Here is a 21,224-nt window from a genome sequence, read left to right on the forward strand (position 1 = left end):
GGCTTGGAAGGGTGAGCGCGGGCTCGGGGCGCGCGCGAGGCTGGCCCGGGCTATCGGGCTACCTTCTTCCGGGGAGTGTGCCCCCGACAGTCCGGGGATGCGGGCCCGCAGTCTCTGCGAGAGCCTCCCGAAGGCAGGAGCTCCGCGGGGGCGCGGCGAGAGCCCCCGGATCACCCCCAGCACCCCCAGCGCGCTGGACTCGGGCGTCGCCTCCTAGCCCGGGCCCTGCGCCGGGCGCGGCCTGAGGAGGGCGCAGCGCCGACAGGGAGGGTGCCCGGGGGTGGGGCGGGGCGGGGCTGGACGGGGCGGAGCGGGCGGACCCGAGGTCCCGGGCCGCCGCGCGGGCAGCAGAGGCCGCAGAGCGGGCCACCGTCCCCCGCCCTCCGCGCCATGGCACCGCGCGCCCGGCGGCGCCGCCCGCTGCCCGCGCCGCTGGCGCTGCTGGCGCTGCTCGGCCGGCTGCAGGTAAGGAGGCCGCCCGCCGCCCGCGCCCCGCGCCCGGGCTCCCTGCGCGCCCTCCTCCGCGCGGCCGGGGGCTCCGAGACCCGCACGGAGCCTGGGGGCTGAGGATCTGGGGGGAGAGCCACGGCGGGTGCGGTCGGACTGTGGGAGGAGGGAACCGGGAGCCTCAGGGATGCTGGGGTGCTGCGGGACCCCGGCACCCGAAAGCGGACCAGGGGCCCCCGCACGATCGCTGCCGCGGAGACAGCGGCGTAGACACGGCCCCTTCCCCTGCGGACGGACTCGAGAGAAAACTTCAGAACCGCAGGCAGCGCCCAAGTTAACCAACCGTCCTAAGTAGGATTCTCCTTTCGGGCCATTCTGAGCCCCGGTCCTTAACTCTACCTGCGCCTCACTCCGTCTCCCCACCTCCGCTTGGCGGCTGTCGGAAGGTGGACTGGCTGATGCTTGCCCCTTGCGGGGGTGTCCATCCAGAGCGCGCGCTGAGACCGGGTTTGGTAGTTTAGTGGCTCAGATGGTAAAGAATCCGTCGGCAGTACAGAAGACCCTGGGTTCTCCTTCCAGAGTTCCATCCCCGGGTCGGGAAGATCCCCTGGAGAAGGGCATGGCAACCCACTCCAGCATTCTTGTCTGGCGAATCCCATGGACAGAGGAGATTTTTTTCTGAAAAAGGAAATCAAAAAAAAAAAAAAGAAAAGAAAATCAGAATGTTTTCCTACGTTCCCCTCTTTCTGTAAATCTCCCTTCTCCCCTCCAGTTCCACCGCCCCCACCGCACTCCCACAAACCTGCAAGCAGTTCAAGAACCACCGGCTCAGGTTCCGGACCAGAATGACGCAGAGTCACTTCTCAGAACCCCTGTGATGATACTGGGACAAAATAGTCTTCACAGTTGGAAAAACCAACGCACCTGGGGTGCTTGAAGTCAGTCGGGGAGCCGGTCTGTAGGGCGCTGCTCTCCGGGTGCTGAGCGGGCGGGCAGGTGGGGCAGGGGGCGGCCTCAGCGCGGCCAGGCCCCGCTGGGGCTCCAGCCCGGGAGCAGCCCGGGACTCCCCTCTGCGGCCTTTCCCCTCGAGTCCCGGGGGCTGTTCAAGACTCAAGGGGGCTGAGGGGACCGGGAAACCGAATTCCCCTATCCGGGTTCCCTCCCCATCCCAAGCCCTCCGGAGAAATTTCTCTATGGGATCACTTGGTCCAGTTGCCAGGTGAATAAAAGCAGGTACTGGTTTTCTGTCCCCTGGAGGAGAGCTCTAGTGTGGGAAAGCCAGCCCCACAGTCCTCTGACAGCCTGTCCCCTTGGAAGTCCCTTAGAGGGCAAGTGCTGGTGGCTTTCTGCTTTCAGCAGTTTCAGATTCCCCTGCTCTGTAAAGACTGGCTTCGGCTCTTGCTGACAGCTTCCAGAGAGAACAGCACTTCTAGGGCTGTGTTTGGAGTGAGGAGAGATGGCAAACCAACCTGGGACTAGAGCCTGGACGGAAGTACAGGCTGTGGGCTGGAGCAGACGGTTCTCTTGGAAGATGTGGCCTGTTCCCTTTCTGCCTAAGGGAGCCTCTGGGAATGGCTGAGGGCAGGGAAGCCGGGAAAGCCTGAAGGCATTTTCTCATTGTAAGCACTTTAGGTGTTGCTTAATGAAGTGTTCAACAGGTTGGACAGGTGTGCTGCTTTATTTAAACCACAGGAGGAGGGCTCCAGGGAATAGCTAGCCACCTGAGAAAACCCTGCTCACTACACAGCTTTAAAAAAAAAAAACACCTCACAGTGTTAATTGCAAAAACTTCATATGTACATATATGTGTACATGTAGTGCTGTAGGTTCTAACATTGACAGCAATTGCTATCAAAACATTTCTTTCTCAGGACTTCCCTGGCAGTTCAGTGGTTAAGACTCCATGCTTCCAATGCGGGAGACATGGGTTGGATCACAGGTAGGGGAACTAAGATCCCACACGCCTCACGATGCAGCCAAAAAAAAAAAAAAGCCAAAATACCCATTTATTTCTCAGAGCTATCTTTCAGCAAGTACTATCTACTCTCCCCAACCATCCCGCCCTTTCCCTTTGAGCTGCATGAATTATGTGCATTTTTAAATCATACCTAAACAGGAAACGGGGCTTCCCAGGTGGCTCAGTGGTAAAGAATCTGCCTGCCATGAAGGAGACTGGGGGTTTAATCCCTGGGTCGGGAAGATCCCCTGGAGAAGGAAATGGCAACCCACTCCAATATTCTTCCCTGGAGAATTCTATGGAGAGACAAACTGGCAGGCTACCGTACATGAGGTCGCCAAGAGCTGGACGCAGCTCGGCAACTAAACACCAACAGGAAGCAATGGAAGGGTGCTGGGACAGCTCCGATCAAGTGACGTGTGTGCGTCTAGTCTCCCCAGCGCAGACGCGTTGATTCTGAGCCGGGGTGGCCGTGGCCCCCTGCAGAAACTGGGGTTCCAAGAGCCATCCTGCAGGTACGGCTGCTTTGGGCCCACCTGGTCTGTTCAGAGAGAGGAATTGCCTTGGTGTTAGTTCTCACCCGCTAGGCAAGGCCTGAAGAACTGTTTAGTGTGGGGCGTGGCGGAGGTATCGCTTTTGTAAAATAGTTGGCAAAAACAGCTTCCAGAAAGGGCCTTATCTGCAAGCATTGTATTTCGTTCCATGAACATTATATTAAATCAATTTAAACGTACCTGGAAGGCTGTAAGGTTTGCCTTTTAAAACATCTCTGCGATTGTATCTCTGTGTGTCTGTGTCAGTGAGGGCATTTGAGTTCAGACAGAAGAGTGTTTGTCTACAGAAAGAAAAACACTGAAAACTTCTATGTTGATCATTCTGCTGTTAGAGTTGAGAAATTATAGGACCAGACTGTGTTCATTGAGGTCATTGATCACACAGCCGTGTTTATCCCTAGTAATCCAAGACCTAAGTAAGGGCAGAGTCGCTCATACCCCGGCCAGCAAGTGTATTTGGTATTTGGGATGTAAAGCCTTGTTCTGGGGAAATGCACAGCCAAGACACAGCTGGGTCTTCACTGTCGGGTCCAGAGGACAAGGCAGGCGAAGAGTAACACCTTCTGTACATGAAGCGGTGCAGGGAAGGAAGGAGGGATACAGCTGGAGGAACCAGGAAGGGCTTCGGAGCAGGACGCTCCCGAGGCCATCTTGGAAGGACGGCTGGGAAAGCAGGGGTCAGAGGCAGTTGGGGAAGAAAGCTCTCTATTGGAGAAGATGGCTTGAATGGTTTAGGCCTAAAGCAATCTTGCCAAGAAAAGAAAACCCACATATTTTTATGACTTTATGGATAGCAAATAGCACTCTGTAAAGCTAGCTGAAGGAAGCCTGCCACAGACAGGGCAGTAAACATTTGCAGTGTTTGAGATAACACTTGTGTGGCCCTCATTGAGGTGGCAAGGTAGACTAATCAGGAACAGAGAGGTCGTGGGCCCTGGAAGGCCCGTGGGGAGACCCCGCAGAGGAAATCCCCTGGGTGGGGCTGCAGGGCTCGTGGGTGCCCGCCCTGGCCCAACAATCTCCCTGCCCCACTGGCCCATCCTAGCGGGAAGACCTGGCCGTGTGTTCCTACTTTGTTTAGAGAGTCACAGACTCCGGGATCAGCGTCCTTTTCGTTGGTTTTGTTGATCACAGATATTTCGAATGCCCCCGCCACCCCCCACCCCCGCCCCGGTATTTCCTTCCCACCACTTCCCCTGAAAATGGCACATCTGTAATCTGAACGTATTCTCTGTGTTGATAAGGAAATATGAGTTTGCTTTTACAGTTATCTACCAGAAATTCTTATGCCAGGAAAACTGAAACAATAAAGGTGTATCTTTGAAGGTCAGTAAATCAGTGTTTTATGAGGCCATGAAAAGGGGAGTTCCAAGCCAGGGCCTCCTTTGCAGAGAGTGCTGTTTGAAGAAGGAGCCACGTGAACTTTCTCTGCCAGCTCAGTATTAAAATTCCCCCCATGCTGTTTTCCTATTTTTGAAGTGCATGGGAAAAGAAAGCGGTGTGTTTTCTGCATGTGTGTCCAGAGGAGGCTGGCGGGCCGTCTTGCTGTGGATGTGGATCTGCATCCCGCCTAGATGGTCCTCAGCTCTCCAAGTGACTCACGCCCCAGGGAACCCACCCTCGGGCCAGCGGGGCTGGTGGACAGCCATGGCCTGTCTGCTGTCTGCTGTCTGCCTGCAGAGTCCGGACCCCAGCCCGCAGGAGAAACACCCGACCCCACCTCAGTCACCCCCCGCCGCAGTGGGTGGGATTGGGATCCCCGCTGACAGCTGATTTTCCTTCCCACCACCCGTACCTTCCCAATCTTATGGGTCACTCCAGCTGCCATCTGGGAGCTTAGACATTCAGTCATCTCAGAGTCTTTGTGACCCCATGGACTGTAGCCTGCCAGGCTCCTCTGTCCATGGGATTCTCCCGGCAAGAACACTGGAGTGGGTGCCACTTCCCCACTCAGGAAGGAACCCGCGTCTCCTGTCTCCTCCACTGGAGTGCGTGGCCCTGGCCTCTTCCAGGAGATCTTCCCCACCCAGGGATTGAACCCGCGTCTCCTGTCTCCTGCATTGGCAGGTGGATTCTTTACCACTAGCGCCACCTGGGAAGCTCCAAGCACCGAGCTGCCTCGTGGGACCCACTGCTAGAAACAGATTAAACTCAGCTCCTTTCCGCCCCAAACCCAGCCTCTGAGCCTGAAAACCCCAGAGTGAGACGGTGGACTTGGGCAGAACAGAAGACCCGGTGGGAGTGATCTCTCAGAGAGCTCGTGGGCTTGGCGCTGAGCGGGAGGCGCGGCCCGCCGGTATCTCTGCCCTCCATCCGCGGGCGCTGTCAGTCTGTTTCCTGGCGGGGGCCCGGCCTGCCGGCTCCCCAGCCCTCCCCCTCCCTGGCCCTGCTGAGCTAAGGCAGCCCCGTCAGCATTTAGGCGCTCGCCTGCGTGGATGTGTGCTCACGACCCAGCTGTCCGCGTCCTGTGGGCCAGCAGTGACCTCCAGCCTCAGGTTTCCGTGGGCTGCCATGTTCAGGGTAAGAAAGAAGACTGTGTTGAACGTGTTCATTTAGCTCAACAAAAGGAGCGCCTCCTCCCGGTGGGACGCCAGGAGAGCAGGCCCAGCCCTGGTCTCCCGGCACCGCTGAGTCTAGCCGCGAGCAGACGGAACGCGACGGGACCCGTGCGTCCCCGGAGCGCGCTCAGAGTGCGGGTGCGCGCCCAGGGCAAGAGGGCCTTCGCCCGCTTGGAGGCGTCGGGGGAATGGCCCCACTTTCTTGCCGTGCGGCTGTGCACGTCTAAGGCGCAGAAGGAGGGCGAGGGGGCGGCCTGGGCGGGGGTCTGAGGCTGGTGGGCGCCCTGCCTGGCGGTGGGAGCGGCTGGGGGATAACAGGGGTGGACGGAGTCCAGTGTTTGGGGTGACTCCAGAGGGCCGTGTTCCCGGGCTGCCAGGGCAGGTGGCGAGAGGGAGGCCGAGAAGGGCTTTATGTGCAAATAGTCTAGGTTTTACCCCCGCGTGTTGTGTGCTGGGGAGGGACGCGCGGTCAGATCTGCAGGTTGTGGGGAGCAGCGCCATGGGGAACGGGGGTGGGTCCCCAGGGGGCGGGAAGGAGGCCAGGGCTCCTGCTCTGGGGAGGAACTTGGAGAAGCTTGAATGGGGTCAGGAAGGTGGGGAGAGAAAGGAGGCAAGTGCAGGGTGCCCCGAGGTGTGCCAGGTGCTGAAGACACAGGGGCAGAGGATGTGGTCGCACCTATTATTTAAAAATATATATATATATGATAGATGTCAGGACAACACAGCTAACCATTTGCGTGATCCTTCTGCACAGTTTATTAAGGAAACTTCTTAGTCCAAATCCAAGTCAAATCAGTTTCAGTTGCAAGTAAAGGATTTTTCCCCTAAACTGTAAAGAAGAATGCAGTGTAGGATATGGAATCCCATTTGCTTCGGATTGTTGTACTGGGAAGCAAAATTCCTTAGAGCCCCTAGAGGTAAAAACAAGCTAAGAGCCCCAAGGCACTGCAGGAAATTTGTGTGCCTTAGAATTCAGAGCCATTTCCTGGCCTAAAGGTGTCTTTGAATCAGAGGGTCAGGATGTAGGCAGAGTTTGAGAACTCAGGACTACAGAGATAAGCGGCCGGCGGTCCCCTGAGTCCATCATCAGAGCTGGCGTGACCTACCCCGTGGTCTTCTACAGTGCCCTGGGCGCACCCGCCCCCAGCCCAAGCCGTGTTTACCTTGGACGGCAGCTGGGCAGAGCTCTTTCTCCTGCAGGAGGCCCCTTTTCCTGGTGGCTGTCGGTGCCTCAGCTGAGTGTTTCTCTTCCACTCTGCCTGCCCCCTCTGCGCCCCCACCCCCAAAAGCCCTGGCCTCACAGGTGACACAGAGGCCCTCCTGGCACAGGCAAAGGCAGAGAGCTGCCAGGTCTCCAAGTGGCAGGAAGAACCGTGGGCAAAAAAACGACCCTTTGGGTTCATTGGAATAATAATAACTCATGACATTTCCTGTTCAGTGTTCAGAGTACAAGAACCACTTCCTCCAGCCACCAGAAATTTGAAGACTTTCCATGAAAAATGAGGAAGAAAAACTCTTTAACATGTTGTGAACGTGATGGCTGAACCTGGGAGGCGGGAAGAGAACAGGGGTTCTGTCACACAAGTCCTGTCTGCACCACGGCCTCTGCCAGCTCCGTCCTCCTTACTTCCCCCAAATAGGAAGGGAACCTTTTTTCTGAGGTTCTGACTCTTTAAAAACATTTGCTCCTCTCTGCAATGTGCATGCATGCACGCTAAGTCCTTTGGTCGTGTCCTATGCTTTGCGACCGCGTGGACTATAGCCCGCCAGGCTCCTCTTTCTGTGGATTCTCCAGGTAGGAACACTGGAGTGGGTTGCCATGCCCTCCCCAGGGGATCTTCCTGATCCCAGGATTGAACCTGAGTCTGTTATGTCTCCTGCATTGGCAGGCAGGTTCTTGACCACTGGCACCACCTCACTGAAAACTGTGCCCTTAAGTAGCACAGACAGCTGCCAAGCGCCTGTCCAGTTGAAAAACTTGTCAGGGGCTCTCAGTTTTGTACCCAGGGTAGAAAAGCAGCATCACGTCTGAAACATTCATGTTAATGGAGACTCTGGTCCCTGTTTCAAGCCTAGTGGGGATTGATCACATCTGCCCTGGTTCTGCCGCGAATCCTTCAACAATTCTCAGCGGCTGGAACGTCCCTGTGGCCCTAAATCTAGTACTGTCTCATAGTTCGACCCGGTTCCTCGCATTTGCTCTGTTTGGGGGTGAAGATCCGCTGGCCACTGTCTCTATTTTCGTGTTTCTCTCGTTGAAGACCGTCAGCCCACTACTTCCTCTCACTCAAGTTATTCATGCGACTTCCTTTAACCTCGCTGTCAGCTTCTTTCCTTTCAATTCTCTGGATCCTGGCTTTGCAGTTCCAGGAGGTGCTCTGGAAAACAGAACTCCCCTCTGCGCCCGGGCCCCAGAACACTCCTGCCTCGTATTGAGGCTGAGACCGCCCATCTGCGTCCCTGGCAGTTAAGCGGGTCAACAGCTGCCCGGAGGGTTGAGCCAGGTGCCTAGGGCGTGCAGGGCAGGACAGGGGCCAAGGAAGCCTCTGGGCCTGGATGGACGTGATGCCAAGCGGGAGAAAACCAAGGCCTGGCTGGTGTCTAAGACCCGAGCCGGCCTGGTGGGGGCGGCCTGGACCCTGGGAGCTGAGGAATGCATGTCCCCAGGCCCGGACATCAGACACCCTGTGGGTGGGACCCTCCATCGGTGTCACCCCCTCCGCAGGGGATTCTGAGGCACGCTGGAGTTTGAGACCTGCTGCTGTAGACGTCGGATGCCACGGAACGATTTTGAGCTCAGAGCTAAAGGAGTATTGCCTGATGACCGTCTTAAACGCACCTGCCACCTGTCAAAGCCCTCCCGTGTGCCTGGCACGTGCTAGGTGCTGCTCGCAGAGGTCTAATCCCCACTCCAGCTCACCGGGAAGACAGGACTAACGCCCAGGACCCCATGAGAACGGCACGTTCAGGGCAGGCGTCAGCCCCGGGGCGCGGCCCTCACCCCGCAGGGAAGCCGCGTCTGCGGTTGCTGCGTGACAGGCAGGGCTCAGACAGGGAGAGCTCCAGGCCTGGGGCGTGCAGAGAGAGAAGCAGGCTCCTTAGGGCTTGGGGAAATAGCACAGCCCGTCTGCATCTGTGGGACCCGCTCGAGGAGGTTCATCTGCGGAGGGCGCTCTGTTGTCGACTGTCACCGAGCAGAAGGGGAAAGGCTGTGACTTGAAGGCTGGGTTTAGGCGGGCACCCTGGGCAGCCTCAGCTCAGGGTCCATGTGCGGGTCGCTCCCTGACTCAGGAGGAAAAGAAATGTGACAGACTGAGTCACCGCTGCCACTTCCCGGCGCGAGGGCATCTCTGACTGCGGGCAGCCCTGGGGTGCCGGGAAGAAGCTGTCCTGTCCCCGCTGGGCCAGGCACTCCAGCCCTGCCCTGCGTTTGTCAGGACGTCCCGGGCGTGTTCATCCCCTTCTGCCGCTCCCCAGGCTCTGTCCTCCGTGTGGGGGGCTGGGGGGGCCCCTTCTGAGGAGCTTAGGTTTTCCTTATTCCAGTCGGGGTCCCTGTGCCCAGGTCACCGAGGTCCTATTTATGTGTCTGGTTACAAATGACCAAAGCACCAGATGGTGGGATGGCATCACCGACTCCATGGACATGAACTTAGGCAAACTCTGGGAGCTCGTGAGGGACAGGGATGCCCGGCGCGCTGCAGGCCATGGGGTCGCAAGGAGTCGGACACAACTGAGCGACTGAACAACAGCCAAAGCCCTAGAATGGGCAGCTCGTCATCGTAACTAAGTGGGGCGATCCTTGGGACGAGGCGATGTGGGGGTGATGGGCGCCCGCACGGTGAGTCCAGGGCGTCCCGGGTGGGGCCGTCGTGTGAGAGGCCCCCTCCCGACGGCAGCGGGAGCAGCCGCATGTGGGCCAGGTGGGCCTGCCTTCCGTCCCCGTTCGAGAGCGAATCCGAGCCCAGGAAGGGATTTCCGATCTTGGTCTGGCCTCCCGTTCGCCCCAGGGTGTCTCTGACTCTGCCCCCGATTGGTGGAGCCCTTTTGAGCCCGTGCTGAGGAGCGTGAATCTGATTCAGAACTCGTAGGAAACCATTACAGTTTTCTGTAAGGGGAAGTTGTAAGATCACAATCAGTCCTTCAGGAAATATTATTCATAATTTACTGAGAATTTGAGCATTTGCTGCATGCCTGGCACTGTGCCACTCTGCTTATCACGCACGGTCTGAGTGGGCCACCTTGTCTCTTGGTGAGGAAGAAGGGAGCTGGGGAAGATAAGGAAGGGAGAGCCTCGAGCGCGGTGCCCGGCCAGCGGGAGACGTTCAGTGAGGACCTGCTCTGCCCTTCGCCCCCTCCCGCCGCGCGGCATCTGCGCGGTGGTGGGCGCGGCAGGGCTCAGGGTCCCTCGTGCGGATGGAGATGACGGTGCAGAGCCCGGAAGTGCTCTCGGGCCCTTCCTTTGGCTCTCGGGCCTTGAGGCCGTCTCTGACCTTGCTCCTCCAAGACCAGCAGTGTCGGCATCACCTGGGACTTGTTAGAAAACCTGCATCTTTATGAGAGGTTCAGGTGGCTCGCTTGCGCAGTGAGGCTGAGAAGCGCTCGTCTCTGAACAGTGTAGGCGAGTCAGATTCCCGTACCTGGCACCGTGCAGCGCTCAGAGGTGTTGAGTATCCTGGGTGGTTGAGTTCGTGTGTGTTTCTTTTTAAGTGTAGCTCACTTGTGGCTGAGACAAGAGAAGGTGGAGCTCAACTATGTTCAGGAAAGAAAGGAAGAGGGCGAGTTCAGCCAAGTCCAGGAATGGCCCTAGACCTGGGCTTTAAGTCTTGAAAAGCGAGGCAGACGAAGGCTGTCGAGTGTGGCAGTGACTGTACCAGAGAGGGGGCCGTGGTGCTCCCCTCCCAGCCGCCGAGATGGGGAGAGTCTCCCCCGGGCGGCTCCCCAGGGCCCGGGGTCCTGTGGGCACCGGCTCAGCACCCGGAGCGGGCTTCATCCTTCCTTGAACCTGGAATCGAGCCGAAGTCCTAGGATGTGACCCCAGGAGGCTGCCCCCGGAGGCTGTGAGATGCATGGGGGGTTAGGGCCTCGTGGCTCAGTGGCCCTGGACAGGCTCCCCAGGAGAGGCGGGCTGTGCGCCTGGCAGGCGGGGTACAGCTGGCGATGGATGGCCCAGCCGGGGCAGGGAGGGCGCAGCGAAGCTGGGGGTCAGGGTTGACCCAGGGGCGGGCGGGCTCGCCAGAGTGGCATGGGGGGAGGTCCGAGGCCCGGGGGTCGCAAAGACAGCCAGTGCGCTCACTGAAGGTCCTGAGCAGGGGGTGACCCCGAAAGTGACGTGGGGGGCAGGCAAGTGGGGGAGGTGGGGAGTGTGCGGTTGACTGGGAAGAGGAGGAACACAGAAACCCACCTTAGATCTGGGGGAGAATGGGTGCGTGGGATGCTTGTACATGTATGGCTGAGTTCACTGTTCACCCCAGCCTGTCACACCATTGTTTGGTTATCAGCCGTACCCCACTACAAAAGAGAAAGTTTAAAAAAACAAAACCGCCGGTGATCCTCAGCGTGACTGTGAGAGGAGACAGTCCGGGTGGCTGAGACCTTCTAGCACAGGGGCTGAGCAGTCCAGGTGTGAGACCTTCGCTTAAATGACAGTGGCCCGAGTGGGGAGTCAACTGATTGGCCTTGCTGACCCGGGCCGAGGGTTGAGCAAGACCGCAAGGCTGGAAGGGACAGGGCGAGGGGCCGCGCGGTACGCTTCCGGCCTCGGTCCTGGGCAGGGCCGCTGGCGAGATGGCAGAAGTGGATGGGGGCGGGCCGGGGCAGGTGTGGGGGCCTGGGGAGCCCTGAGGGGCCTTCATCTCGGTCTGACCCATCTCTGACCTTGGCGCTCGACTCGCAGCAGTGCTGGCATCACCCGAGAGCCTGTTAGGAGTGCAGACCCCACCCCAGACCCGCCCACCGAGCGGCACCTTTGCATTCATTTTCCAGGTCACGCTGTGCACACTTAAGCAGCAGGCCTGGGGCTTCCCGGGCGCAGTGGGGACGTCACCTCCCCGTGCAGGGGGTGCAGGCTGACCCCTGGTCAGGGGGCTAAGATCCCGCACCCTGTGGCCGAAAACCCAAAACGGAAGGCAGAGGCCACATTGTAACAAGTTCAAAAAACACTTTAAAATCAGTCCACATCAAAAAAGGCTGAGCGCCAAAGAACTGATGCTTTTGAACTGTGGTGTTGGAGAAGACTCTTGAGAGTCCCTTGGACTGCAAGGCGATCCAACCAGTCCATTCTGAAGGAGATCAGCCTTGGGATTTCTTTGGAAGGAATGATGCTGAAGCTGAAACTCCAGTACTTTGGCCACCTCATGTGAAGAGTTGATTCATTGGAAAAGACTCTGATGCTGGGAGGGATTGGGGGCAGCAGGAGAAGGGGACGACAGAGGGTGAGATGGCTGGATGGCATCACTGACTCGATGGACGTGAGTCTGGGTGAACTCCGGGAGTTGGTGATGGACAGGGAGGCCTGGCGTGCTGCGATTCATGGAGTCGCAAAGAGTCGGACACAACTGAGTGACTGAACTGAACTGAACATCAAAAAAAAAAAAAAGGTAGAACAGGAATTGTTTTTTGAAAAGGAAGCAGGCCAGGGCAGTCTAGCCCCTTCCCTGGCCCCTTTGGGGTCTAAAGGCCTTATTAGCCGGGTGCACTCCCACCATGGGCTTCCCTGGTGGCTCAGCTGGTAAAGAATCTGCCTGCAATGTGGGAAACCCAGGTTCAACCTCTGGTTCAGGAAGATCCCCTGGAGAAGGGAATGGCTACCACTCCAGTGTTCCTTCCTGGAGAATCCCATGACAGAGGCTGCAGTCCACGCGGTCACAAAGAGTCAGACGTGACTGAGGACTGACACGTCACTTCCCCCAAAGAGCAGAGCAGAGCCTCACAGGGCCCTGGGCACCCAGCAGAGCAGCGTGAGCTGAGAAGCTCGGGTTCGTAACGGTTACTGCAGGGAAGAGGAGAAAGGAGCTCTCCTGTCAAATGAATAAAAGTTAAAACAAAAAATTCAAGAATGGCAAAGAAAAAAAAAAAACCCTCCACACTGGGAGAATAAAGGGGGCATTCACAGAGCCTGGGAGGGTTGGTGTGAGGACGAGTCACCCACCCTAATCGCGCTGTTTAGGGAACAGACGTTCCCGCTGCTGCAGGTAGCGCACAGCTGCAGACTTGCTTCACCCCTCATCTCCCAGAAGACAAAGACACTTGCAATTAAAGTTTTGAAATGCAAGGTTATTTCTTCATTTTCCCTTGGGCCATATGTTTTCTAGGAGCAGAGATAATACATGCATTGTGAGCCGAGTAAGAAAGAGAGATGAGCAGAAATCAATAGACCTTTGATATGCTCTTGTCTGAGTAAGATTTTTTTTTAATGAGCTTATCTGGAATCAAGGTGATCAGGGGGGAAAAGATGCTGATGGGGCCATAAAACCAACTTTCAAGACAGCTCGTGAAGTCGACTGTATTGTTTGGTAGATCGAAATGGTGACTATGCCAAGACTTCTAAAAGGCCACAATTACTCTACATTTTTACGGGGTTTTTTTTTTTTTTTTCCAGTTAAATCTGACCTGAGTCAGATTTTTGTTTCTGTGTGCAGTATCTATTTTTAAAAAATCTCATAGCAAAATGGTTAAGATAGTAAATTTTGTTATGAGTATTTTATCTCGGTTAAACTTTAAAATTAAAAAAGTCTTATGACAAATTATTTCCTCCCTGATGATAAAAATAGCACGGAGTGCTTATTATTTCAAGTGTTATGTCCACTGGGAACCTGCAGTCTGTACCTCAGTCCTGAAGCTGCAGGTACATGTTAACTCGTGATGTGGATAAACTATGTCACCAGTTGTGTGGATTTAGACTTCCCGTTAACCTGACTTGTTCCCTCACTTCATGCAGGTCTCCACTCAAAAGTCACCTTATCAGTGAGGCTCCCCTCGTAATTCCATCACCTTATCCTGTTTCATTTTTCCATCGTGATCATTCCAGCCAGATTCCATTGCATGTTTGCTTCCTGTCATTCTTCTCCCAAGGACTGTAAGCAAGGACTCTCTCTGGCTAATATCTACCATGTCCACAAAACTTAAAATTGTCTCTGGCACATAGGATGTGTTCAATCAGCATTTGGGGAGTAAATGAATGCAGTGTGTCCCACTTTTAGGTTGTAAACTGGCCAAGCACGTCTTACTTAAATGCTAAACCTCCTTGATTATTTTCTAGAGAACCACGCAGTGATGCTGTTTAGATTGGGAAAGTTTTTCTTCAATAGGACAATCAAGGATTTCTTTCAAGATGGTGAAAATGAATCCAAGGGTCCTACAGCCCTCTGGTAACCATTCTGGTCCTATATAATGAGTCAGCCCTGTTGACAGCTAAGTCTAGTCCCGTGCACAAGTCTGGGCAAAATGAAATCACCCCATAAGAATGGATAAAGGACTTAGGCAGATATTTCTCTAAAAGTGGCCGATAGGCACATAAAATAGATATTCAGCATCATTGATCATTAGGGACATGCAGGTCACAAGCACACTGAGTGGCCCGTGGCTAAGGTTCGGTGCTCCCAATGCAGGGGGTCCAGGTTCGGTCCCTGCTCCATGAACTAGATCCCACATGCTGCAACTAACAGCTAGTGCTGCAAATACACAAATTAATTAATTATGAAAAACCACTCTCATTAGGATCACTTACCAAAAGAAATGAAAAGTAACAAGTGTTGGCAAAGACATGGAGAAGCTGGAAGCCTCGTGCGTTTCTGCTGAAAGTGTCAGTCACTCAGTTGTGTCCGTTTCTTTTTTGACCCCGTGGACTGTAGCCCTCCAGGCTCCTCAGTTCAAGGAGTTCTCCAGGCAAGAATACTGGAGTGGGTTGCCACTCCCTTCTCCAGGGATCTTCCCTACCCAGGGACTGAACCTCTGTCTCCTGCACTGCAGGCAGATTCTTTACCAGCTGGTGCATTTCTGCTGGGAATGGATTAAGACAGTGCAGCAACCGTGGGGGGATGCCTGGCAGCTCCTCTAAGAGCTGAACACGGAACGACTGTGTGACTCGGGTGTGACTCCAGAGAACCGAAAGCAGCAACCTCAGCAGGTTCCTGTGTGCCGGTGCTCACTGCCGCTCACAGCAGCCCCGTCACAACAGGGAGATGGAAGCAACCCACACACCCACCCACAGACGAACGGCTAAGCAAACTGACTCATTCATACAATGGGGCATCATTCTGCCATCAAAAGGAACGAAGTTCCCACATACGCTACAACACGGACGAACCTTGAAGACTAGGCCAAGTGAAATAAGCCAGACACAGAGACAAGTCCTGTATGATCCCACTTACGCGGGGTGCCTAGAAAGTCAAGTTCACAGAGACAGGAGGCAGAAAGAGGTTGCCAGGGGCTGGAGGAAATATGGCAGTGTTCTTTAACTCCAGGGCTCCCAGACAGCGGTGAGAAGGAGGAGGTACTGTGTAGTGCCTAAGACAGTTTCTGTTTGGGGTGGCACGAATGTTCTGCGGAGACCATAGTGATGGTTGTACATCTGAGTCTAATTATCGCCACTAACTGTATACACTAAGAAATGGTTCAAATGGCAAATTATGTTATGTATATATATACGTGCATTTTTAAATATATACATAACATTTTTACTTTTCAAAGGGCTGACGTGAAAGAGCCAAATTTAGTGTTTCCAGATGGAGACAGCCCTTTATCCCCTCCCTAAAAAGAGCCTCTTTCTTCGCCCTCCTCCATGACTGAGACTCCCTGCCTCGTGCACTCACACCTGCTTTTGGCCTGGCCGTCCCGTCACTGAGATGCTGGTCATCCCCCGATCAGACACTGTGCATCGTCAGAAGGAGCGTACGCCTTCTTATCGGCCTTTCTCACGCCACCACTCTCTGCAGTGTGCTCCAAGTGTGGGAAAGTGTGAGTCGCTCAGTCATATCTGACTCTTCGACCCCATGGATGGCAGCCTGCCAGGCTCCTCTGTCCATGGGATTCTTCAGGCCAGAATACTGGAGTGGGTGGCCTCTTCCTCCTCCAGGGGATCTTCCCGACCCAGGGGTCAAACCCTCGTCTTTTGCACTGGCAGGCGGGTTCTTTACCATCTGAGCCACCAGGGAAGCCCCAGGGTGCTGCTAAAAGGCCCCCCTTTCTTCCCCAGCTGCTACGTCCTCCTGGTCCACTCCCTGGCCCCCAGCTCCGGGGCCCGCACCCCTCGGGGTCTCCCTCCTCTCCTCCTCCTCCTGCCAAGCATCCTTGGCTCCTCTGCCCCTCACCCCTGGCCCCTAGCTTTGGGGTCCTCCTGCTAAGATCTCTTCCCCTGTGTCCCAGGCAGGGTGCCCTCCCCTTCCTGTTCCTGTGACCAGTGAGGGCTGTGTCCAGGCACTTCCTGGAACCTGATCTTCGGCAGACCAGGCCCTGCACCATTGTGGGGTCCCCACCTGCTAGTTTTCTCTCCTCAGTGCCTGTGGGGTCCGGCGCTGCACACTTTGAGACGGTAGGATGGGCCCAAGGCCTTGTCCTACACAAGCCTGTCCCTTGCACGGGCATGTGAGAGCTCAGGAAAGGTGTTCTTGAAGGTGTGATGACAGTAGAGCTTTTTAAGAGATGGGTCCTTTCTGTCATTAAACCCTAGACCAAGCTGAAATTCCCCTTCTGGTCATACCACATGAAAAGTCACTTTACAAGGTAAGGCGGATGACTCAGGCAGAGAAGTGACTGGCCTTACTCTGGTGTCTGCAAGTGAGGAGGTCAGCTCCCAACCCCATTATGGGGAGTGGTCTGTATAAGGGGAGGAGGTGGATTCCTATTAGTGGTTTTCAGTGAGTCTAGTAGTTGACCAGCCGTGATGAGTGCCTTCAAGCTTAAGTTTTGAATACTCTTTACCGCTGGAAACATTCATAAAACGCATTTTAGAATGTCCTAAATCCCTCAGTAGCAGCTCAGTTATTAATACATTATCAATAGTAGTCACAATGTCATCCTTTTCTTCACATTCTTCTCAAACTAGACACATCTTTTCACGTTGTACCAATCAGAGAATAGTTGAGCCTCAATTTTAGCAGCAGAATTTTTTTTTTCAAGAGTCGATAATTTTTTTTTTCAAGAGTCATATGTAAAATATGTTTCTGTAAATGCAATTGTGGCTTCCCTGGCGACTCTTTGGTAAAGAATCCACCTGCCGATGCAGGAGACGTGGGCTCAGTCCCCAAGTTGGGAATATCCCCTGGAGAAGGGAGTGACTACCCACTCCAGTCTTCTTGCCTGGGAAATCCCCTGGACAGAGGAGCCTGGTGGGCACGGGGTCTCAAAGAGTCGGACACCACTTAGCCACTAAACGACAACAACAAAGGGAACTGGAGTATTCTAGATGTCAGGGAGCTTTCTGTTTAAACCCTCTGATTCTCTGTATTGCATCATGACTTAGACCATGCACCTGGCTTGTATAATGTGAGGTCTTCACACAGTTCAGTGGTCTCCCAGGGAGTGCTTAGGGTGATCTGTTGGGGTGCGTGGTTCAGTTCAGTTCAGTCACTCGGTCGTGTCCGACTCTGCAACCCCATGGACTGCAGTATGCCGGGCTTCCCTGTCCATCACCAACTCCCTGAGTTTACTGAAACTCACATCCATCGAGTTGGTGATGCCATCCAACCATCTCATCCTCTGTGGTCCCCTTCTCCTCCCTCCTTCAATCTTTCCCAGCATCAGGGTCTTTTCAAATGAGTCAGCTCTTCACATCAGGTGGCCAAAGCATTGGGGTGCACAGGAGATCCCCAAAGGCTGCCTATTTATTTTCTTCATCTCTTTCATCAGTAACATATCATCTTCACAGGTGCCTGTGTAATGTTCTGAAGTATGAAATGTGAAGCTTGGGTTTGTGCAAAGAAAAAGTGTGAGTTTTCCTCTGTAAACCGTGAGCTTGAAGTGCTGTCTGTTGAGTTTTTTAAAGTGGAAACATCTAGCAGGGCGTTTGGATATCCCTCGATTCTGACCCTGTTGACAGCAATCCCTGGCAGGATCTCCCAGCCCCTTTCTCAGCAGAAGCTTGGAGTCAGCTCACCCCACACCCAGCTTCGGCCGCCATCACCGACTGAAGCCCCAGACAGAAACCACCGCAGTGACTCTGGCCACCTGCCACGATCTCAGTCCCATGAGAAAGCACTGCTTTATGTGAAGTCAAACAGGCTTTAAAAAAAATAAACCTTTTCGATTAAAAACATGTTTTTTCTGGGAATCCCCTGGCTGTCCAGTGGTTAGGGCTCTGCACCTCCCACTGCAGGGGGCACAAGTTCGAGTCCTAGTGAGGGAACTAAGATCCTGCACATCTTGCAGAGAGGCAAAAAAAAACAAACCACGTTTTCCAGTCACCAGAAACACTCTGATGTCAGCTTGTGTGATCACGGCTGCTGCTAAGTCACTTCAGTCGTGTCCGACTCTGTGCGACCCCATAGATGGCAGCCCACCAGGCTCCCCCGTCCCTGGGATTCTCCAGGCACAGCCAGGTTAAAACTAAACGGGGAAGGTGCATCCAGAAGCTGGCAGGGCTTCGGGATGTCCCCGCGAATCCCTGCTCTTCTGCACCCTCTTTCCTGTTTCTGCCAACACGCCTTCCCCTCCGTTCCCCCATCAGGGGACGATCTGATAGAAGGAACCCGGCTCGCCGATTCAGCCCAGGGGTGTGGTTAACCCCGCTGCCAGCGGCCATCAGCTAGGGCGCACATCACTGAGGCCAAGTCGCTGGGGGACTGAGGTGGGGCTTGGCCTCAGCGGGAAGAAGCACAGGCTTCGTTTTCACTTGCCATTGCTGCCTTGCCGGGCTTTCCCGGTGACTCAGTAGGTAAAGAATCTGCCTGCAACATAGGAGACTTGAGTTCGATCCCTGGGTCAGGAAGATCCCCTGCAGAAGGAAATGGCCACCCACTCCAGCATTCTGGCCTGGGGAAGTCCCAGGGACAGAGGAGCCTGGCGGGCTACAGTCCGTGGGGTCGCAAAGAGTCAGACACGACTGAGCAACTAAATCACCACATCACTACATCATTTGCACAAATTGCCCCTTCGCATCCTCACTGCGGTCGGAGGGGTACAATGATTCGCCCCATTTTATAGGCAAAGAAACAGAGACTCAGAAGTGACTTATCCCCACCTTGTCCTCAGGTTGTAGAAAAGCAGACAGTTTTAAATGTCGGACCGACCTGGAAGTTCGGTTCGGAGAGCTGCCCTGGATGGAAGAGCCGTAATGGGAAGCCCGTGCCGCCCTTCCTGACCGGCGGAGCCACCTGGCCAGGCGTCCCCTCTGTCTTCACTGGCGCCCTGGTACCACCACCCTTCCTTCTCCAGGGGCTCGCCCAGCCCCAGCCTCTGCTCTGCTAAATCCTTACATTCTGGCTCCTCAGACTTGACTTCAGTTAGTGTTTCATTTTTCTATTTTCTATGGAAACCTGCCTTATCTGATTTGCAAGCTTAAAATGACTCCTCTATGACATCCACTTCCAGGTCTGAACTGTTAACCAAGAAGTCTGATGGTGGATGCTTTCTTTCCAGTAACAGACATATGACTGTGCCATATTCGAGACTATAAAGCTGGATAAAATAGAGAAGGGGCTGGAAGCTTCTCGAGAAAAGGAGATAAGAAAGGGACCAAACTTAACAGGTCCCCCAGAACATCCCAATTTCAAGGGTCTGTGTTTGGACTCACTAATTGAAGTGTTCAGAGGGGAAACCCTAGACCTTGTCTCTGGCCTGACTCCCCAGCCAGCCGAGCAGAGACGTGGACGAGAAGGAACGCAGGCCTCTGTTCGCGGGCCTGTGACTCAGCCCTTTGCTGTATTTGTTGTTTATTTGTTTCTAAGAACGAAAAGCTTCTCTCTGAAAGGCTTCAGAGAAAACAAATCTCCTGGCGTGAAATCCTCATAGTAAAGCCATTTTCTTGATGTTCTGGGGAACAGGGCTCTCTAGTAGTTGATTTCTGGGTGAGAGCACTTTCAATTTTTACTTTCTTTAAGGATATTTTTTTTTCAAAGGCTGTAAGTCTATTGAGTGTTGTTTTCACATTCAGTAGTTCCTCCCTTAAGAAAAACCACCTCTTGCAGTTAGACTGTAACAATCAGAAATGTGATCCAATCTTTACTTAATTTACAGCCAGATTCTCAAATACAGTCATGGATGATATTTTATAAAATAAAATCTATGGAAAATCCCTCATTTGTTCTTCTGGGTTGAGTTCTTTTCTTCTTGATTTGAAAGAAGGAGCCAAGCTTCTTTCTGTTTTGTTACATGTCAGCATGAATTTTCAGTAGAGCAGAAAAGTAATTTTAGGATTCATAATGCCTTTCGGTACAATTGGGTTGATTTAACTGCACGAAAAATAAATATTTAAGTCAATCTTCCCTGCAGGATTCCAAATACAGATCCTCCAATCTCTGCCACTCTGCTCAGAGAAATGTTTTGTTTCTTCAGCTTGGAGTTTTTCAGGATTAGACCTAACATGGCATTGCATTGGGAAACAAATCCAATAAATCCACGGAGCTTTATAAAGACAATTTTGATTTACAATTTATTATCTCCCAAAGCCTTGCAGAGACTGTAGACATGCTTATTCCAGAAGAGTCTGTCAGCCATTAAAGTTAAATAGCAGCTTGTACGCCCTGAAACGAATATCGACATGACACAAAACACAAAAGAAAGTGAGGTAACAGATGGCCAATACGCTAGATGCATTGTCTTAACTGCTTTTTTAATTTTAATTTTAACTTCTTTTTTTCTAAGACTGTCCAAGGAATGTATATGGGCAGGGGAGAAGAAAGGGGGAAACGTAAAAGATATTTGCTATAAACAGCCTCTAGGGATCCTTCTACACTCAGGAGCTGTCTGTCAGGAAGCAGAAGTTAGTCGATGCAAACTCTGCGGGCCAGACGTTACTTTTGTCGTTTACTGATTAAGCCTGTAGTAGGGCCCTGTCAGCACATGCGTGGTTTTTACAAGGCTTCTAAGTACCCTGAATCAAAGCCTATTCCCCAAACACAAGCGCTGCGACAGACCTAACGTTGAATTTATGTGACCGTACCCTTTATTCCATAAATAGTTGAGAAGTCGTTCTGCTTTATTTGTTTAATGAAAACAAGGAGGGGTCAAAAGCCCTGTTGTTTTAGAGGGAAACAAGTCGATCCTGAAGGCAAACGAGACAAAAATGTAGATAACTAGAATCTATACCGCTCAAATCGGTTACCAAAGGCCGTCTGTTGCTCCGTCTTGGGCAAAGAGACGAGACTGGAGGTGGTTGAGAAAATCACCCCGTTTACTGAAAGTCCGCCGCCTTATGCTGAATCCCGGCTCCCACTGCTCCCCGCCACCCACCCCATTCCCTGGGAGATTGCTTCCGAAATACTTAGGTAGGAACATATTTTCATCTAATTCCTGCCTTATGAGGACTGTTACCAATCATAAGAGCTGCCATCTTTGGTTTCAGGGGGAGATTGTTTTCCGGTCGCTGTGTCCCACTCTTTGCAACCCCGTGGGCTTCAGCACGCCAGGCTCCCCTGTCCTTCCCTGTCTCCCCGAGCTTGCTCAAACTCATGTCCATTGAGTTGGTGATGGTATCTAACCATGTCATCCCTTGCCGCTCCCTTTTCCTTCTGCCTTCATTCTTTCCCAGCATCAGGCTCTTTTCTACTGAGTCCA

The 21,224-nt window shown here is 53.8% G+C and overlaps 1 protein-coding gene across 3 annotated transcripts in view; it reads left to right on the plus strand.

Annotated features, from left to right (window-relative positions):
* The first annotated feature begins 291 nt into the window (after positions 1-291).
* The window catches only part of TNFRSF11A (TNF receptor superfamily member 11a), a 62,966-nt gene continuing 42,033 nt past the window's right edge, over positions 292-21,224 (plus strand). For 2 of the 3 annotated variants that reach the window (XM_059881110.1, XM_059881111.1), the window contains exon 1: positions 292-465. In XM_059881110.1, coding sequence (XP_059737093.1) covers positions 391-465 — 75 coding nt within the window. In that variant the 5' untranslated portion in view covers positions 292-390. Of the gene's footprint in view, positions 466-1,467; positions 5,479-21,224 lie in introns of those variants that run through there. The other variant, XM_010819019.4, reaches the window with a different exon arrangement.

The sequence above is a fragment of the Bos taurus genome, chromosome 24 (genome assembly GCF_002263795.3).
Source record: "Bos taurus isolate L1 Dominette 01449 registration number 42190680 breed Hereford chromosome 24, ARS-UCD2.0, whole genome shotgun sequence".
NCBI classification, from domain to species: domain Eukaryota; kingdom Metazoa; phylum Chordata; class Mammalia; order Artiodactyla; family Bovidae; genus Bos; species Bos taurus.